The sequence below is a fragment of the Myxine glutinosa genome, chromosome 14, assembly GCF_964187855.1.
Source record: "Myxine glutinosa chromosome 14, kmMyxGlut1.1, whole genome shotgun sequence".
In the NCBI taxonomy this organism is placed as follows: domain Eukaryota; kingdom Metazoa; phylum Chordata; class Myxini; order Myxiniformes; family Myxinidae; genus Myxine; species Myxine glutinosa.
This window is the reverse complement of record NC_136274.1, coordinates 77,776,676-77,797,933: the sequence shown is the minus strand read 5'-3', so window position 1 is coordinate 77,797,933 and position 21,258 is coordinate 77,776,676. Positions and strand designations below refer to the sequence as shown.

At 48.9% G+C, this 21,258-nt stretch overlaps 1 protein-coding gene across 2 annotated transcripts in view; it reads right to left on the bottom strand.

Annotated features, from left to right (window-relative positions):
• The window catches only part of LOC137439934 (E3 ubiquitin-protein ligase DTX1), a 159,481-nt gene extending 141,443 nt beyond the window's left edge, over positions 1–18,038 (bottom strand). The window contains exon 1 of one of the 2 annotated variants that reach the window (XM_078768337.1): positions 17,551–18,038. In XM_078768337.1, the coding sequence (XP_078624463.1) occupies positions 17,551–17,875 (325 nt within the window). In that variant the 5' untranslated portion in view covers positions 17,876–18,038. The remainder of the gene's footprint in view (positions 1–17,550) is intronic. The other variant, XM_078768336.1, reaches the window with a different exon arrangement.
• Positions 18,039–21,258: the final 3,220 nt, after the last annotated feature.

Here is a 21,258-nt window from a genome sequence, read left to right as displayed (position 1 = left end):
TCGTCCGAATCTGTCCACAACTTTTTGAGATGTCTTGTTCACAAACGGACAGACAAACAAACAGACAGACAGACAGGGGTGAAAACATAACCTCCATCCACCTTTGGTGGCGGAAGTAAACATAATTTCCCTCTTGGGTGCGGAAAAAGACAGTTTGATAAGAAAACAGACACGTCACGCTTCACACACAATGGGTGCAGGTTCGGTACGCCAGCCCGATGGATATAAAATGGCTTCTAATTGCAAGTTGTCACTACTCCTCGTATATAGAGACTCCAGTTCCGTTTGTAGGAGAATATATTACTTTCCAATAGAATGAAGTTTTCTCATTGCCTTAAAGGTAATTAATTATTTGTTCGACGGAATACCTTGTGGCTATAAGATATTTTACTTCTGGTAGGTGTGAAAACCAGTGGCAATTTGATTATACACCAACAAAAATGAATATACTGTAAGTCCAAATTGCATGAATCTTAACTATAATTCACCAAATGTCCGTCCGTCTGTCTGTCTGTCTGTCCATCCGTCCGTTCGAAGGTACCGCAAAAACGGCTGAACCAATCGCTACGATATTTTTGGTGGGTAATCCTGGGATCCCCTGGAGTAAAATCTATATATATAAAACACAGTTTGTGTGTGTCTGTGTGTGTGTGTGTGTGTGTGTGTGTGTGTGTGTGTGTGTGTGTGTGTGTGTGTGTGTGTGTGTAATGTTACCGATAGACTCCTAAACGGAGAGGCTTACGTGCTTGATATTTGACATAGACATGGCCATTGAGCCTGGGACGAACATGGCCGAACTCAAAATATTTGACGATCCATATTTTTTATTCATATTTACCTCAGCGCATTTCAGCGAAGTACCCGCTAATCTCAGCCGGTTCCAGAGCAGCTCGCTGATTCGCTCAGAGTGATCACGTGATGTTCCATTCCGTCACACGTCACACGTTTTTTCACCTTTTATGCGATCGTGTTTTGTATCGATTTTGTGCGATATGAATTAAATGTCTTTGAAACAGCTGTGAAACGTCTTTCCACAACCCTTCCGTAACCGATTGGAGCAGTTTATTGCCGCACAAAACGAGATCCGCGAAGCGAGTTGGTCGAGCCGTTTCGCTCAGAGCGATCACGTGATGTTCCATCCCGTCACACGTCACACGTTTTTTCACCTTTTATGCGATCGTGTTTTGTATCGATTTTGTGCGATATGAATTAAATGCCTTTGAAACAGCTGTGAAATGTCTTTCCACAACCCTTCCGTAACCGATTGGAGCAGTTTATTGCCGCACAAAACGCGATCCGCGACGCGAGTTGGTCGAGTCGTGCTGACCAAGATGGCGACACGGCGGCTTCACTTTTCACGGAGTATGAGCGTTCTATATATTTTCAATTCAGTGCGCCCGTGATTTGTGGCATAGACATAATCATTGGGCCTTCACGGTGTAATTTGTGCGAGGCTTTTGTCCGAGTGAACTTGAGTCGAGAGGGCGAATGTACGGGTTGGGAATGTACGGGTCTCCCTTCCCACGCCCGGCAACGCCGGTACTGGAGGACGTCACAGGATCGGTGAGTCTCCAAAATCCGCTTCGTGCTGTTGCGAATATGCAGGACTATGTCCGATTGTTGTGCTGCTCTCCGACCATGAGAACTGCAACGTCATTGTTGACTGGCCATCCCCTTCCCTCCCCCTTCCCCCTCCCCCCTCCGTCCCCCCTCCCCCTCCCCTTCTCCCCTCCCCCTCCATTTTCCCCCTCCCCCTCCCTTTTCCCCCTCCCCCTCCATTTCCCCCCTCCCCCTCCCTTTTCCCCCTCCCCTTCCCCCTCCCTTCCCCCCTCCCTCCCCCTTCCCCCTTCCCCCTCCCCCCTCCACCCTACCCCTCCCCCTCCCTTTTCCCCCTCCCCTCCCCCACCCTTCTCCCCTCCCCCCCTCTTCTCCCCTCCCCCCCCCATTCCCCTCCCCTCCCCCCTCCCCTCCCCCGCCCAGCAATGCCGGGTACTTCTGCCGGGTCCCCCCTCTTCTCCCCCCCCGTTCCCCCCTCTTCTCCCCCCCCGTTCCCCTCCCCTCCCCCTTCCCCCTCCCCCCTCCACCCTACCCCTCCCCCTCCCTTTTCCCCCTCCCCCCTCCCCCTCCCTTTCCCCCCTCCCCCTCCCTTTCCCCCTCCCCTCCCCTCCCCCTTCCCCCCTCCCCCTTCCCCCTCCCTTCTCCCTCCACCCTACCCCTCCCCCACCCTTCTCCCCTCCCCCCCTTCCCCTCCCCCCCTCCCCTCCCCCTTCCCCCCTTCCCCTCCCCTCCCCCACCCTTCTCACCTCCCCCCTCTTCTCCTCTCCCCCCTCTTCTCCCCTCCCCCCCGTTCCCCTCCCCTCCCCTCCCCCGTTCCCCCTCCCCCTCCCTTCCCCCTCCACCCTACCCCTCCCCTCCCTTTTCCCCCTCCCCTCCCCCACCCTTCTCCCCTCCCCCCTCTTCTCCCCTCCCCCCCTCTTCTCCCCTCCCCCTCCCCCCATTCCCCTCCCCCCCTTCCCCTCCCCCTCCCGCCCCTCCCCCCTTCCCCCTCCCATCCCTCACCCTCCCATCCCTCACCCTCCCCCATCCCCCCCTCTTCCCTCTCCCCTCCCCCCTCTTCCCTCTCCCCTCCTCCTCCCCCCTCCCCCTTAACCCCTCCCCCCTCCCTTCCCCCCTCCCCCTCCCTTCCCCCCTCCCTCCTCCCCTCCCCTCCTCCCCCCTTCCCTCCCCCCTCAGGCCCCTCCCCCTCCCCCTCCCCCCTGCTCCCCTCCCCTCCCCCCTCCCCTCCCCCTCCCCCCTGCTCCCCTCCCCTCCCCCCTGTCCCCCCTCCCATCCCTCCCCCCTCCAACCCCCTCCCATCCCTCCCCCTCCCACCCCCCTCCCATCCCTCACCCTCCCCCTCCCATCCCTCACCCTCCCCCTCCCATCCCTCACCCTCCCCATCCCCCCCTCTTCTCCCCTCTCCCCCTCCCACTCTTCTCCCCTCCCCCCCCGTTCCTCTCCCCTCCCCTCCCCTCCCCCGCCCGGCAATGCCGGGTACTTCTGCTCGTAGGCTATATATATTTTTTCAATTTCAGCTTTGGCCTCCAGCATTTTCAGGTTTGGACTCCCACATAACGTTATTTTCCCGGGTGCCGCACAAACGGCTGCACCGATCGCTGCACAACTGCACCGATCGGCTGCACCGATCAGACTCGGTGACCTCGGACAAAGACCTTTTATAAGGACATGGGTTGAATCCCTGATTGAGAGAATGCCAACCCCTTCCCCGCCATCACGGTCGTCTCTCCAACTCACAATCCCACAAGATATGCGGAAAGGACGACCCAAAACCAATTATCTTATTTTTGATTCGTATATAAACATCATTAAAATTAAATAATGACCTCGGCCAAAGTTCAAACTACGTTTAATCTCTCCATTATAGAATTCTACATAGCTATTAGGGCGGTGTATAAGCTAACAGATCGCTGTCTCCATCGATCTTGCCAAGGCCGTAACACCTATCGGCTCAAAACCCTTTTAACTGTTGACTTGGTAGTTTTTACAATGAAGGAAACATTAACAATGTTGTTAAAAGTTTATTTTGTGATTAATTTGCGATTGGAGTTATGTTGTTTGGAATGAAAAAAGAGATATCGAGTTCAAGTAAATGACGACATGCCGTGATGGTTTCTACCTTCTAAACGTGAACTTCGCGGATCACCATATGCAGATTCACCACGGACCAACGATCGATGTTTCTATACGTGAACGTACCCGTTTGTTTGCCAACGAGTACGTTTTTCATGGAAGTCCTTCACAAACTTGCTGTCCATGTCTGACGTGCAATTGAAGGTGCTACAGGAATGTGGAATTTATTGGTTTCATGCTTTAGCATTCGCCGTATCTGCATTGCCAGTTTGCTTCTGGCCTCCCACCCGTGCATAGCACGGGTATCTCACAATCTCACAATAGGAACAATTTAAAATCTCCGCATGCACTGTCTGGACCCAATATCTCTTCAATGAGGTATAATTCAGCATTGTATGTGCTGTGGTTACAACGTTTACCCCGATCAGACGCAATCAGGAAACATGCACACACACACACATATGTATGTATGTATATATATATATATATATATATATATATATATATATATATATATATATATATATATATATATATATATATATATATATATATATATTGTTGCGGATATGAGATTGGCCTCCATCCATATCCGCTTGTAAATATTCCCCTATTTCCCCAATACTTCCCAACTATCCCCAATCCCCCATTCCCTAGTCCCATTTTCTGTAAACAACACTCTGTAGACCCGACCTCCCCCTATTTCCCCCATTAAATGTCGCATCCAGGTCCACCGCATCTCACGTAGACAACTATAGGACATCTAGCTAGTTATTCTTAGTCTATGTCAGTTAAGGACTCGTTTCCATTAATTCTGACTCTTCGTTGCACCAGAATGTGATTGTATGGCACCGTTAGAAAGTTTAGGACCTCCCAATACCTCCCCGCAGCTCTTCCTCATGGTACAACAACAACAACAACAACAACAACAGCGGCGGCGGCGCGGGGAGTGTGCGTCCTCACTCCGGCTTGGTTAGCCGCCATTGAACATGTGCTCCGACGGGGTTACCACGCAGGGGCTCGCTGTCAGCTCCTCGTCAAGGGCGGAGCCCGGTAACCCCCCGCACCCAATAGAAGCGGCGGACCGATTCCATCTGGGGCGGAGCCAACGAGCCGAGGGCGTGTCACTCCCCGCTGAGCATGCGCAGGAAGAGGGAGGTGACGTCAGATGCGCCCTCAGCTTGGAGAGAGAAGACGCCACCTCCGAGCGCTGCAATACCTCCCCGCATCTCTGGACCGGACCGTGTTTGATTCTGCCCCTGAGCCAAGGTGCACCTTGTGCTATCGACTGCCTGTCCTTCCCTGCCATCAATCCCCGTGTAAGTCAGTCTTGTTCCGTTTGTCTGTGGTCTGTCGGGGATAGATAAGACTGTGTCTAAGTGCCCATCTTTTCTGTGCTTTACCTCTTACCTTGTAATCTACCCCTTTTCTGCATCACCAATTATATCCTCCTCCGGAGGTCTTGAGAACTGTACCCCCTTGTGTCGTTTCATTTATCCCAGCCGTTGTGTCCTTTCCTTCATTGATTTAGCGTAGCGCGATTCGGCCAACGTTCGAGTGGAATCGGGCGGGATCGGGTTCTAATCGGGGAGTAACTGTTCGGACGCGGTAATACACCACCGCTCGGTAAAATAACATCTAAAACCGCGTCTGTAACAATTGGTGTCGGGAAGTGGGATTGGACCCGAAGCGCGCTTCACGCGCTCAAAATTATTAACGGCGAAATTTGATTTTGTTTTACAAAAATAAAAACCCGAATTTTGAAAGTCGCGCTATGGCGGATCAAGACGGCTGGGTTTCGGTAGAGGAGAGTGAGGCAGGGTCGATCCAGGACCAAATTGAGGGACAAGAGGAGAGCGAAGCAGTGAGGGCGGCAGGTTCGCAAAATGGCGCCTCGCACATGGCTGCGGCGGCCGCACCCGCTGCACAAGTGGGAGGGATGGCCCAAATGCAGGCCCTCATGGAGCAATTTATGGCGCAAATGCAGGCGTCCCTCAACCTGCAGAAGGACGATATGAGGGCTAATAGTGAGCAAATGAGGGCTGATAGTGAGCGATTGGGTGAGCGATTGGAGGGCCAAATGGGGGTAATGGGGAACCGGATGGATGCTCAGGGTGAGCGATTGGAGGGCCAAATGGGGGCCAATAGCCAACGGTTAGAACAAAGGATGGGGTCCAATAGCGAGAAATTGAGGGAGGACATGGGGGCCCAGATCGGAGGGTTAGGGAGTAGAATAGAGGGATTAGACAATAGATTAGGGGAAATACAGGAGGGGTTAATGGGGGTAGAAAACAGAATGGCCGTTCAGGAGAATCAAATGGAAGGGATGAAAAAGGGGTTAGAGGGGTTAGAAAACAGTATGGAAGGCAAATTGAGGGACATGAGACACCAAGCGGAAAGGGAAGTTAAACAAATGGGGCAGCAGATAGAGGGGGTCAGAATGGGGGTAGAAACTAAATTGGATGCTCACAGGGAGGAAATGGAGCAGATGAGGGTGGCATCTGGGCAGGAGATGCAAGTGATGGGAGAAGAGATCAGAAGAGGGGTGAGTGAGGAGGTCGGAGGAGTGCGCGAGGAGGTGAGGCACTGTAAGGAGCGCATGGAGAAGGAGGTGAGAAAGGGGACTGTAAAATTGCAAGGTGGTATAGAGGAGTTGACGCTGGGAGTAGAACAACTGACAGTGGGACAAAAGGAGTTGGGGGACCAGGTAAAGAAGAACACAGCGGTAATAGAGGGTTTAAAATCGACACAGAAGGAGATGAAAAAGGACGTAGGGGAAATTAAAAAAGAGTGTCAGACGGTACATGAGGACCTGACGAGGAAAATGAACAAGGTGGTAGAGGTGATGGAGGTTAAAGAGCGGGAGGTGCGGGAGCACATAGAAAAAAATAAAGTGGAGTTAGAGGAAGAACTTAAAGGGGCGCACGAGGAGATGAAGGAGGTGAAGCAGAAATTAGAAGAAGTGGAAGAAGGGGTGAGCGAAATTAAGAAGCGACGGAGAGATGATAAGAAAGAGATAAAGGAGGAAGTAAAATAATTGGTCCAAAGTCTGTGTTCGGATCGTGATGATGTGCTCATTAACCGGATGAGGGATTCGCAGGTGATGGAGGAGAAGCGAAGAGAAAGAGGACCCAGTGTAAGTGGTGACCAATATGGTCGTGCGTATGATGCGCCAGGTGATTTAATCAGCTTGGGGGTCGAGATAGACTCGGATGTTCGTGAGAGGCCAAGAGTGAGGTGTATGGCTGGTCCGGAGGGTATGGAACGAGGGTGCGAGCGAGAGGGTCCGGTGATGGGAGAGGTGCGAGGTGTGAGTGAGCAAGGTTGTGGTGGTATGGAATGGGTAGCGGGTTGCGGAAGTGTGACCCATGCATCGACACCAACAGGGGTAGTTTTTAGAGGGACAGGGGAGGCACGAGGGCCCCTTGGGGGTAATGTACTGTGGGGGCCCGGCCGGTTCGGCCCCGCGCTGACCCCGCAAGGGGCGACGCACGGGGTCCGGCAGGCGGGCAACGACTCGCATACGAGGTGGTCCCACAATGTCCCACTCGCGCCGTATGACGGTGGGTAAGGGTGGCATCCCTGCCACTCTTCCCATACGTGGGGCAAATGCGCACTAGCTTAGGGGGTGTATGGCAGTGAAAACTAGCCCGGGTGGGTTAGGATATTGTGTGTAGGGCCCTAGAAGATGACATTAGGTAACGATAAGGTTAGGTAGTGACTGATACCTGTAGTGGGGGACGCAGGTAGATTAGTGTGGATTATAATGACGAGGGAGCGCAATAGTTTAAAGGGGCGACTGGGAAGCGCAAGTTTCAGAGGGGAGTAGTTAGATGAGATGATGCTGTGTGAGAACTGGACAGGTGTGTGGAGCAGTGTATGAGTAGTGAGTGTTGTGGATCAGCGCGAATGCGCTTGGGGGAGAGAAGGGTGCAGGCGGCACCAAGTATGAGAGCACAGGTGTGCAAGTACAGGTGTGTGGAATACATGGAGTATTGGAATGAGTGGTGTGGAGAGAGTTGGAGTAAGTGGTACGGAGTGGTGTGCATGGTGCGAAGGTGTGGATGGGGGAAGAGTGGACCCCTTTCACGAGTACCCGGGGCGGGTAGTGTAAGTGTTAGGTAGAGGGTACAGGTAAATTGTGGTTGGATATTGGCATCTGTGGTGCGGGTGAAAGAATGGTCTTTGGATGGGTGCATTAGTGTTGTGGAAATGGCTGGGCGTATAGCCTGTTAGTGTGTGCAGTTGTTTGGGCACTCCACCACTGTGAGGATGTCGGCCAGGTGAGGCCGCAGGTGGGCTCTGGGAGCCGTTAGTGTCAGTGGGTGCCTGAGGATCCCGGGTGTGGATCGGGCAGCCCGTGCCAGAGAGGGCACTGAGGGGGTGAGAGTGCGAGAGGGCCTTCCCCAGTTAGTTAGGTTAGGGTGAGGAGCAGGTAAGCTCGGGTGGCAACTACAGTGGTGGAGGTGTGCAGGTGGGTAGACCTGCTGGGAGAGCTACACGTCACAGCCCAGAAATTGTGCGAGAGCACCGAGTGTTGAATCGGGGGGGGGGGGTGAGACCCCAAATTGAGAAGCACCACAGTTGGTCAATGGGAATTGGTTTTTAGAACCCATAGTGTAAGTTGGCCAATGGATTGGCAGGGAAAGACCCCGGGTAATGTAAAGTTGTTAAAGTCATTTAGGAAATAGTTAGGATTGATGAACCTGTCGCACCATACGCAGCCACTTACCTGAGGTGATGATGATGATGACTCCACACCTGTGTTCCTTTGTTCTGTGTTGCAGGAAATAAGAATTGCTGTTTGGATTTGTGAGGCGCATCACGACGTGGATAAGACATTGGGGTGATTCCATCTCTCCCTCCTTAGGAGGGACTGATGATGAATTGGAGATGGCAAATTTTGATGGGAGTTGGAAATGGCAAATTTGATTGGTTAGGAGGGAGAGAAGACGAATTTGGTTTATGGGAGGAACGGGGAAGACAGTAGGGACGTTTGTTGATTTGTAAAGTAGATGTTTATGGGTAGTGTTGTGTTTTGTGGATACAGTAAGGGGTAAGGGAGGGGCCATGTAGGTTACCTGGTGGGGGGGGGGGGGCGTACGGTAGGAACGTACCTGTCTCACCTGGTTCCCATGTGCCCCCAGTGTGCATTACCTTGTATTGCGTGCACTTTTGCGCCCTTACCACCTTACTCAATTGTCTTCTTTTGTCTCCCACCTCCGAGGATCTGGCTTTGGGGCAGAGAGAGAGGAGAGAGAGGTGCTGGCTCCGCAGTTGTGGGCCTGTACTTTCGCTGCTTGCTGCCTGGATCGATACACCATATGGACCGCAATTTTTGTGGCCGCCCACCATGGACCGCAGTTCTTTTGCGGGCAAGCACCACCCGTTGATGGACCTATGGGTCAACGTGGCACCTATGCCATACAGGTGAACCACTTATAGTTGGCCCCCCTGACGGCCACAATTTAGAAATGGACGCGGTTGGCGCCTTTCTTTATTTTTGAAAGAAGCCAGAAGGCCAAGTGCACTTCAGGAAGGCAAGACCAGCGGCAGAACATCGGCCGGCTGCGACACCACCGGTGACTATGAACACTTTATTGGTGCACCGGATGGTGCTGACTGTGTGTATGGGGTGGTGCTTTTGGTGCTTGGATGGGGTGCTCTGCACATTATTAAAGGCCGTAGGGCCACAGGGCACTCGTGGGTTGGTGTATCGATGCTGGCATGCGTGCTCTCTCTATGCATAACATCTGCATGTGTTCCTCCGAAAACAGGTCCTGGATCGTAGTGTAAATATCAGTGTAGTCTTGTATAAATGATGCTCCCTACCGGCTGTATGTTTAGTTTGAGGATTCTTTCCGCGATTCGGTTATCCTGTGGGTGTGTTTCTGTGAGGAGAAGGGTGCAACGTCGCAGGGGGACATATTTACTCATTTGTGAACATCTGTAAAACTGTCGCACTCAGGGTTGAGTTAATAGTAGAGGGAACTACATCTGAGTGCCACACTAAAGTAAGTAAAAATTTATCGGGTCGAGACACCCCGAGGTAGAGAAGGGTGCAATGTTGCGGATATGAGATTGGCCTCCATCCATATCCGCTTGTAAATATTCCCCTATTTCCCCAATACTTCCCAACTATCCCCAATCCCCCATTCCCTAGTCCCATTTTCTGTAAACAACACTCTGTAGACCCGACCTCCCCCTATTTCCCCCATTAAATGTCGCATCCAGGTCCACCGCATCTCACGTAGACAACTATAGGACATCTTGCTAGTTATTCTTAGTCTATGTCAGTTAAGGACTCGTTTCCATTAATTCTGACTCTTCGTTGCACCAGAATGTGATTGTATGGCACCGTTAGAAAGTTTAGGACCTCCCAATACCTCCCCGCAGCTCTTCCTCATGGTACAACAACAACAACAACAACAGCGGCGGCGGCGCGGGGAGTGTGCGGCCTCACTCCGGCTTGGTTAGCCGCCATTGAACATGTGCTCCGACGGGGTTACCACGCAGGGGCTCGCTGTCAGCTCCTCGTCAAGGGCGGAGCCCGGTAACCCCCCGCACCCAATAGAAGCGGCGGACCGATTCCATCTGGGGCGGAGCCAACGAGCCGAGGGCGTGTCACTCCCCGCTGAGCATGCGCAGGAAGAGGGAGGTGACGTCAGATGCGCCCTCAGCTTGGAGAGAGAAGACGCCACCTCCGAGCGCTGCAATACCTCCCCGCATCTCTGGACCGGACCGTGTTTGATTCTGCCCCTGAGCCAAGGTGCACCTTGTGCTATCGACTGCCTGTCCTTCCCTGCCATCAATCCCCGTGTAAGTCAGTCTTGTTCCGTTTGTCTGTGGTCTGTCGGGGATAGATAAGACTGTGTCTAAGTGCCCATCTTTTCTGTGCTTTACCTCTTACCTTGTAATCTACCCCTTTTCTGCATCACCAATTATATCCTCCTCCGGAGGTCTTGAGAACTGTACCCCCTTGTGTCGTTTCATTTATCCCAGCCGTTGTGTCCTTTCCTTCATTGATTTAGCGTAGCGCGATTCGGCCAACGTTCGAGTGGAATCGGGCGGGATCGGGTTCTAATCGGGGAGTAACTGTTCGGACGCGGTAATACACCACCGCTCGGTAAAATAACATCTAAAACCGCGTCTGTAACAATATATATATATATATATATATATATATATATATATATATATATATATATATATATATATATATATATATAAAATACCTTTAACTCTTCTCGAGATCACCTCTCTTCTTGTATCCCTCCTCATCTCTCTTGCCATCCCTCGTAATTGCTCTCCTTCCCCACACATCTTTACAGCGCATCCATACATATAAACAACATGCTTCACAAAACCAACATTACATTGCAATCACATCTATCTATAATTCCAGTAATCTCTGTGTGTATGTCTGTATGTCTGTGACCGCTGTTTCTCGACAACCACGGGTCCGATATACTTTAAACTTGCCAGGTATATTGCTGGGGACCCGAGGATGTGCCTTTTCAAGGTTTCATATTAATCGGACAAGTAGTTACCGAGCTATGTCCAAAAAACGATTCAACCAATCAGAGAGCAGCGAGCTATCACGTGTGCCGAACGTGGCGAACAGACTCTGCCTCGGACGGCACATTTGAGAGCGTATTCATTTATTTCACGTTGGCAAACTATGTTGCCGTTAAACTATGTTTTAAAACTAATTAAAACTAATTTGCGATTCATTCGCTTTCCTGCGCGTTTGCACGCTATGGCGATTTCTTTACCAAACTCCGCAAGCCGTTCGCTTTGGACCAAACCATTTCATGTAAATAGAGGGGGGGGATTGTCACCGTACTCGCAAGCCGTTCGCTTTGGACCAAACCATTTCATGTAAATAGAGGGGGGGGATTGTCACCGTACTCGCAAGCCGTTCGCTTTGGACCAAACCATTTCATGTAAATAGAGGGGGGGGGGATTGTCACCGTACTCGCAAGCCGTTCGCTTTGGCTTTGCGAATGGACCAAACCATTTCATGTAAATAGAGGGGGGGGATATAATTTTAGATATATATATAGTACGGGCATGCCCTAGTTTCATTACAAATCCAAGAGACATCAGAATAAAGTGGTACGGACCAGGGGGTGTGAACCACTTCAACGGGAGAAAGCGTCTGAAAAAAGCACCACTGATGGGCGGGTCTGCAGTAGACTCCGACACAGAGCCAGGAGAGCAGCCAATGGGAGCCGCCTGGCAACATCGGCACGCCAAACAGGAGGCTGCACAAAAACTGCCCATCCCCAGACCGCGCCTCCGGCAAGAGTTTTACAAGTCCGGGCATTCCAGAGCTTGTGACTGTGTTGCGTCCAGGGAATCTCAAGTGCCAGAGAGGTCATCGAGGAACTGCTATCGATCTGCCTATCACCCTTGCTTGTCTAACTTCCTGGATCGTATATGACCCCTATTACTGTAGTTTCCATGATAACTCGGTTGTCTAAGGGGCTTGCGTGTATAAGGGTAAGACTTTATTTGGTGACATTGCATTGCTGTAAATAAGTGCTATTTGTTTAACAAGAGTTTTTGCCCCCAACCTGCCCGAGTGTCTCTTTCTCTATTGGTCAGAGTATGTAAATAGTGGATGGGAGTTTTGCCTCGCTGATTCACCACAGTCGGACTAGCCGACATCACACTTACGGTTCCAGTCGGCTGTACTGAATGTAAATATGACTTTGGCGTCAAGAGCATGGTTCCCTATCTGGGGGGAATTAGCTTGCTGGGAAGGTAACGTGGGAATTGGACGACAGGACCCTACCCAAGGTAATCATTTCAGATTGTGTCTGTGGTTGCTTAGCAACCTGTCATGCCACAGAGTTATCTGCAGCTCGTCGGCTTCAGGGTCAAAGGTCGGGAAGCGGTCCGAGAAGCCACTCGTGCCCTGGCTGGAAAACCCATAACAATACATATACCGTATATAAATGCACATACACACACGCACTCACACACACGCACTCACTTCCCTTGTATTAATAATGACAAAAACGACATTGGGTCCAATAAAGACCAGACACTCGCAGCAATTCCTCTAGTCAAAGATGGATAGTGCTGGCATGCGTTCTTTCTCCCCTGGCATCAAATAAGCTCCAAGGGTCGGTACCCAAGCCCTCCATCACAACGCGCGTCCTACCAGACAAAAGCGCTGCGGTGGAGTGAAGTGTGGGGATTTAATTATGTGGATTAAGTCCAAGCTGGCCTCATTCACAGAAGCCATGTTGTAAATGAACACAAAGCACCGTTACACATTCGGCTTACTAAATGCACTTTAGCCACACCTTCACACAACACCACAACCACATCGATTCAACAGAACAAAACGTTGCATCGAATGTGTTCACTTTCAATGTTTCAATAAGCCGAGGAAGCGTAGTACATGTGTGATGGAACTGGCACTACCAGCACTACCACATTTGGTTGATTATATGGGTCAACTGCAGACAACTTGAGGACAAGCGAATATAAGGGTGTCCTCAGGAAGTCACAAGTTTGAATATTGACGATTTCCTCCTGCAATCTCACGTATTCCTCATCCTCGACCAGCCACCACGATCATTAATGCCATTGATGTCTTTCCTTCCGTGTTGAACCACCACCTTTAGAGGCCATTTTTCCCCGCAAGGCGGGGGTTGGCCTTTTTTTGGCACCGTGGTCCCCTTTTTGAAGCAATTTTTCCCCGCAAGGCGGGGGTTGGCCTTTTTTTGGCACCGTGGTCCCCTTTTTGAAGCAATTTTTCCCCGCAAGGCGGGGGTTGGCCTTTTTTTGGCACCTTGGCCCCCTTTTTGAAGCAATTTTTCCCCGCAAGGCGGGGGTTGGCCTTTTTTTGGCACCTTGGTCCCCTTTTTGAAGCAATTTTTCCCCACAAGGCGGGGGTTGGCCTTTTTTTGGCACCTTGGCCCCCTTTTTGAAGCAATTTTTCCCCGCAAGGCGGGGGTTGGCCTTTTTTTGGCACCTTGGTCCCCTTTTTGAAGCAATTTTTCCCCACAAGGCGGGGGTTGGCCTTTTTTTGGCACCTTGGTCCCCTTTTTGAAGCAATTTTTCCCCACAAGGCGGGGGTTGGCCTTTTTTTGGCTCCGTGGTCCCCTTTTTGAAGCAATTTTTCCCCACAAGGCGGGGGTTGGCCTTTTTTTGGCACCTTGGTCCCCTTTTTGAAGCAATTTTTCCCCACAAGGTGGGGGTTGGCCTTTTTTTGGCACCTTGGTCCCCTTTTTGAAGCAATTTTTCCCCACAAGGCGGGGGTTGGCCTTTTTTTGGCTTCGTGATCCCCTTTTTGAAGCAATTTTTCCCCGCAAGGCGGGGGTTGGCCTTTTTTTGGCACCGTGGTCCCCTTTTTGAAGCAAGTTTTCCCCGCAAGGTGGGGGTTGGCCTTTTTTTGGCACCTTGGTCCCCTTTTTGAAGCAATTTTTCCCCACAAGGCGGGGGTTGGCCTTTTTTTGGCACCTTGGTCCCCTTTTTGAAGCAATTTTTCCCCACAAGGTGGGGGTTGGCCTTTTTTTGGCACCTTGGTCCCCTTTTTGAAGCAATTTTTCCCCACAAGGCGGGGGTTGGCCTTTTTTTGGCACCTTCGTCCCCTTTTTGAAGCAATTTTTCCCCACAAGGCGGGGGTTGGCCTTTTTTTGGCACCTTGGCCAGTGAGCTGGTTTACCAGACCAGACACTCGCAGGGAATTACCAGTGAGCTGGTACTCGATTTGCCGACCTCGGAAGGATGACAGGCTGAGTCAACCCCCCTGGTGTTAATTCAGTGATCACCGGGATTCGAACTCAGGATCCTCGGATCCCAAGCCGGCACCCTAACCGCTAAGCCAACACCAGGCTTGTCTTTCCTTACAAGTGGAGGAAAAAAAAAAATATCATAATGTACAGTACCATTTCCGTTACGTGAACTTGAATGCAAAATTGAAGTACAGTTATTATCAATCACGACTTTACCCTGAACTGAGGGATATCCAAAGAAGCCGCACGTCAGCATGCTGCACCATTTGGCACAACACAAGACAAAGAGAGCGCCATTGGAATTGAACTCCTAAGCAAACCTGCCACTTTCTCTGGAGCGGACAAAAACTCATCAACACGAGTGGAATAACGGACAATTCGATTGGTAGTCTCAGCACGCCCCAACAGCCCATAACCCCGCTGGCGAGGCCGACTGCTCACGCCTGTCCAACAAAGCTAAAGGGAAGAACAAAGGAGGTCAAGACGATGTGCTCCAAAATTGTGCAGCACTTCAAAAGGCAAGACGTGGCAGGACAAAGCACTTGCATTCCGATAAGGAAACAGAGGATTGTGGGTTCAAATAAAGTTAACTCGTGAAAGACTTAACTAGCCCTGCCACCGAAGGTGGACGCAGGTTACGTTTTCACCACTGTCTGCCTGTCTGTGAGCAAATAGTTAAAGACGGATTCAGACGAAACTTGGTGGAATTGGTGTGTGTGTGACAAGGAAGAATCGAATCAATTTTGGTGAAGATCCGGATCCGGATCCAGCTAGTAGAATTTTAAAAGCGATTCTTCACCATTGTGTGATTGGGCCAAAAATATATGGAGCAGAATATCTCAAAAGGTTATGGACGGATTTGGACGAAACTTGGTGGAGAGGTTGGGTGTGCGACAAGGACCAATCGATTCGATTTTGGTGAAGATCTGAATATGGATTCGGATACGAGACTTATTTAATTTTAAAAGCGATTCTTCACCATTGTGTGATTGGGCCAAATCTATATATAGCAGAATATCTCAAAAGGTTATGGACGGATTTGGATGAAACTTGGTGGAGAGGTTGGGTGTGCGACAAGGACCAATCGATTCGATTTTGGTGAAGATCCAGATCCAGATATCATAATTTTTTTTTAAAAGTGATTCTTCACCATTGAGAGTCGAGGCCAAAACGATGTACAGCACCAGTGCAGCACAATATTTCAAAAATTTATGGATGGATTTTGACAAAATTGGGTAGATGAGTTGTTCGGTGACAAGAACAAGCAGATTCAATTTGGGTTCAGGTGCAGATGCAGATCCGGCCTATCAGTGGGATACAAGACGTTCACCGTTCAGCCTGGCGGAGGTGTGCGCGCCACCGAGCACCATTGTGGGTCCACAATGTTTTACAGGTTTTTCATCCGATTTTCAAGAGTGCGAGTTGAATGGGGTCCTGAAAGCCAGAGACAGAGAACCTGAAGAATCGTTTCATTGACACTGAAATATCCGTGCTTCTGTTTATCCGTGCTTCTGTGCTACGTGCGTTTATCCGTTCTTCTGTTTCACTGACACTGAAATATCCGTGCTGAAACTGAAACTTCAACTGAAATATCCGTGCTTCTGTTTATCCGTGCTTCTGTGCTACGTGCGTTTATCCGTTCTTCTGTTTCACTGACACTGAAATATCCGTGCTGAAACTGAAACTTCAACTGAAATATTCGTGCTTCTGTTTATCCGTGCTTCTGTGCTTCGTGCGTGCTTCTGTGCTACGTGCGTTTATCCGTGCTTCTGTTTCACTGACACTGAAATATCCGTGCTGAAACTTCAACTGAAATATCTGTGCTTCTGTTTATCCGTGCTTCTGTGCTTCGTGCGTGCTTCTGTGCTTCTGTGCTTCGTGCGTTTATCCCTGCTTCTGTTTCACTGAACACAGAAGACACTGAAATAGGAATATGAGAAACAGAAGTAACTTGAACAGGTAAAGGTGAAGAAAAGGATTAATTAATTATTTGTTCCACCTGATAAAGTTGATCGGAAATGAAAGCCAACGTTTTTGGGCTTGTTTGATGTTCCCATCTGAGCTCAAATCTCAGGACGCTGAGATCACCAGGATGAAGCCCCACGTCCCCGGACTGATGTGTCCATTACCCAGTCTTATGCTTATAATCCGCAGAAAAGTACAAGGACATGTGCACCCATGAGCTCGTCCAGCATGTGATTTATGGATCAGCTCCTCCTCTCACTCACCGTTAACTTCATCAAATCCCAAACAGAACAATGTCACCAGGTCACATCTCAACCTTGTTCTTGGTGATGGCTGCAGAGGAGGTGAGAGGCACGTTTTCACAGGAACGACACTATGGCCTATTGGACAAGGTCTTCACCAAAGGATGTCTGAAGTTACAGATCAAATGTCTTTCCCAGATACAAATGCGGGTTTAAAAATTCTTATATGTGCTACAAAATGTCGGTACAATCGCGACGAGGAAGGTCGACCAAACGTCAATGACCAAAAGGGTCTTTGGAATCGCAAGAAAATTCCGTTCACTTTTGGGAAGAAATTACTCTTCAAAGTTGAAGTTGTTAAATGTTCATCATTTGTTTTTTGGAAATATCAAACGTGCATTATATATATATAAATAAATAAAATAATAATGATAATAAAAATATTATTAATAATATAATGTATTATTAATAATAGTTTAAAAAATAAAATAGAACAATAACAATAAAAAATTAATAAAAATGAATAAATAAATCACATATAAATCAGGACACACATATATATATATATATATGATCCTGGTGTATACCAGAAAATGTGTATACAGTATATATATATAAATAAATAAAATAATAATAATGAAAATATTATTAATAATATAATGTATGATTAATAATGGTTAAAAAAATAAAATAGAACAATAAAAATTTTTTTTAACTAAAAATGAAATAAATCACATCAATCAGGACTATAAATATATTTGACGACAAACTCTGCGCTCAACGACCATTTTGTGGATCAGTGGTTCGTAGTTAAACGATGTTTTTGTTTACCACCAGCACCACCACCACGTACACAATTGGGAGATAGATCGATGTGCAGGTTATTACCGTGAGACGTCTTGCCAGAGACACCGAGGCCAAAGACCCCGCAAAGCGCCAGCGGTGTCCGTCCGTCTCACCTGTGTCCTGTCGGAACTGCTGCATGGCCCGCAGGTCGAGCACGTAAGGGGCCAGCTGGGGCTCCGTCTGTCCGAGCATCACGGCCGCGTTCCCGCTCGAACCCCCGAGGCCCGGTCCGCACACGTACGCCCTGAGGGCGGCCTCGACGCGATGGCAAACGGCCGATCCATACGGTCTCCACGCCGGAGAGGATCCGCCGCCGCCGTCCAGCCACTCCCAGACGGCGACCCGCCACGCGGGAGCGGCTCCGTGCAGCGAATATCCCGCGGGGACGGGATCCTGGGCCGCCTGGGGCCCGCCGGGCACGGCCACCTCGGCCGCCATGGCCCCGGGGAAAGCGCTCGTTCCCTTACTCCCGTTTAAAATTCCACCTTCTCTCCTCGTCGGGTTTTCCCCGTTATCGTTCGTATATTTCCACGAAGCGGGTCTCACGCTCCACTCGGCCGTTGCCAATGTCGGCAAATGAAATGGTGACGAACGACGGGTCCGATCCGCTCATCCCGGTGCGGAGCGAGTTGGACGTGATGAGGAGAAACGCGCGGAGGGACAATGATGTGGGATTGTGGGAACCGCAGACAGAGAGGGAGGGGAAAGCGGGAGTGGGCGGGAAAAAAAGTGAAGATCGGAAATGGGAGGTGGAGGGCAGAGAAATGGGGCGAGGAAGGAAGAGGGGGAAGGAGGGAGAGGAGGAAGAGGAGGAGGAGGAGGAGGTTAGATGGGAAGAATGGGGTGATTGACAGGACGAAAGGAGAGAGGATGGGGTGTTAGGAGAAAGGATTGATATTAAGAGGGAAGAAGAAATGGAGGTGGAGAAGGAGATGTTGGGAGTGGATAGGAGCCAAAGAGAGGAAGGGGGAAGGGTCGAAGGGATTATATAGAAGGAGGTGGGAGCGGACGTTGGAAGGGGTGCCATTGGAGGAGGAAGAGGTGGGGAAAAAGAGGGTGTGAGGGGAGGAAAGCAAAGGGGGAGGGGTGACAATGAAGGATTGGGTGAGGTGTGAGAGAGCACAGGTGGGAGGAATTGTGGTGGAGAGAGGTAGGAGGGAGGAGGGGGGGTGGAGAGAGGTAGGAGGGAGGGGGGGTGCATAGAGAGGTGGAGGAGGTGAGAGAGGTATGAGGGGAGAGAGAGGACAGGTGGGAGGAATTGTGGTGGAGAGAGGTAGGAGGGAGGGGGTGCATAGAGAGGTGGAGGAGGGGAGAGAGGTATGAGGGTGAGAGAGAGGTATGAGGGTGAGAGAGAGGGAGAGAGAGGTGAGAGAGGGAGGGAGGTAGGAGGGGGGGCAGATATAGGAGGGGAAAAATAAAAAGGGAAGAGATGTAAGAGGGAGATAATGAGAGGAAACAGGTTCGACACAGCGAGACATCAACGACATTTTGCTGGAATCCGAGTCTCGTGTCGAGTTCAATGTTTAACAGATTCTGAGGAGATTATTTAAAAACCTCCTTCCTGGTTCCTCCATTGGTCGAGAGCGGCGAGGCCAAGGGACATCCGGTATCCCCCTGCGTTGGAATTAACAACTTGGATTGTAATCTGATGGAACACGAGGCCGTTTGTGCAGACAGACCATGTCGCAAAATTGGAACATCAATAAGAACCCAGTTGGCTCACTTATGCCATTCAAAGAGGGGCATTATGGGAGGTAGAGTGATCCGCCTGATCCAGGTGCTCTGGCGCAATCGTGGAAGATGCTTCTTCAAAATTCCCCCAGGTAAATTTTCCATCTTTTCCCGTCACTTGGGACTTCCTAGTATAAGTAGACAGAAAAACATGGTCTGAAACCTAGGGGTCTTCAACGACCACCAGGTAATGCAGGTAGATGGACCGCCCGGTTTAACGTCCATCTGAGGGATGGCACACACACCTTGATGAATGATCCGACACGTGAAACACCAGGACAGTTGAAATCTGGGCCGAGATTCAAACTCAGGTTACACAGCATACAGGTGAGTGTGTGTTGGCCTACGTCCAGGCCATCCTGTCAGCGCCATTAATGGATTCATGATAGTCATAAAATATTCATATTCATATTTTTAAATTCAATCATTTTTAATTCTTCATTTTTATTTTCATTTCATTTTTATTTATTTATTTATTAATTAAATTTTATTTATTTATTTATTAAAATATTCATATTCATATTTTTTAATTCAATCATTCAATCATTTTTAATTCTTCATTTTTTTTATTTATTTATTTATTTTATTTATTTAAAATTTTTATTTATTTTATTTTATTTTATTTTTTATTTTATTTATTTTCTTCATTCATTTTTAATTCTTCATTTTTTTTATTTATTTATTTATTTTATTTATTTAAAATTTTTATTTATTTTATTTTATTTTATTTTTTATTTTATTTATTTTCTTCATTCATTTTTAATTCTTCAATCTTTCATAGATTCATAAAAGTCCAAGATCTAGATACTGGCATTTTCTTTGGAATTTAAAAACGTTGCGGATGAGTTATTACAAAACGAGGTGGATGAGTTGATTAGTATGACGTCAGACAGTAGGTGACAAGAAAAAGACCATTCGATTTTGGTTCAGGTCCTGATCCAAATCAGATCTATCAATCGGATACAAAACATAAACTGTTCAGCCTGGAGGTGCAGGGCCTTCAAAAAGTATTGACACCACGTGACCTTTTCACATTTTGTTATGTTACAGCCTGAATTTAAAATTGGTTAAATTGAGATTTTTTTTGTTACTGATTGACACAAAATATCCCATAATTTCAAATTTTGATTTTTTTTTTAGAATTCCTTACTAAAATATTTGAAAATGAAATACAGAAATATCTAATATACAGAAGTATTCAGCCCCCTGAATCAATACTTCGTAGAAGTGCCTTTGGTATCGATTACAGCTTCGAGTCTTCTTGGGTACATCTGTATCAGCTTTTCCCATCTGGATTTGTGGAGTTTCTCACATTCTTCCTTGCAGATTTGCTCAAGCTCTATCAAGTTGGATGGGGAGCGTCGATGAACAACAATCTTCAAGTCTTTCCACAGATTCTCAATGGGATTCAAGTCTGGGCTTTGGCTGGGCCATTCAAGGACGTTTACGTTCTTGTTCTGAAGCCATTCCAGTGTTGCTTTGACTGTATACTCGGGGTCATTGTCCTGTTGGAACGTAAATCTTCGCCGAAGTCACAGGTCTTTTGCACTCTGAAGCAAGTTCTCCCTTAGGATTTGACTGAATTTGGCTCCATTCATTGTTCCCTTTATCCTTACAAGTCTCCCAGTCCCCACCGCTGAAAAGCAACCCCATAGCATGATGCTGCCACCACCTGCCATTCTTCATGGTAGGGATGCGTGATGAGCTGTGCTCGGTTTCCGCCTCACGTAGCGCTTTGAAATCAGACCAAAGAGTTCAATGTTCGTCTCATCAGACCACATCATCAGTCTCATCAGACCACATCATCATTCTCATCAGACCACATCATCAGTCTCATCAGACCACATCATCAGTCTCATCAGACCACATCATCAGTCTCATCAGACCACATCATCAGTCTCATCAGACCACATCATCAGTCTCATCAGACCACATCATCAGTCTCATCAGACCACATCATCAGTCTCATCAGACCACATCATCAGTCTCATCAGACCACAACATCAGTCTCATCAGACCACATCATCATTCTCATCGGACCACATCATCAGTCTCATCGGACCACATCATCAGTCTCATCAGACCACATC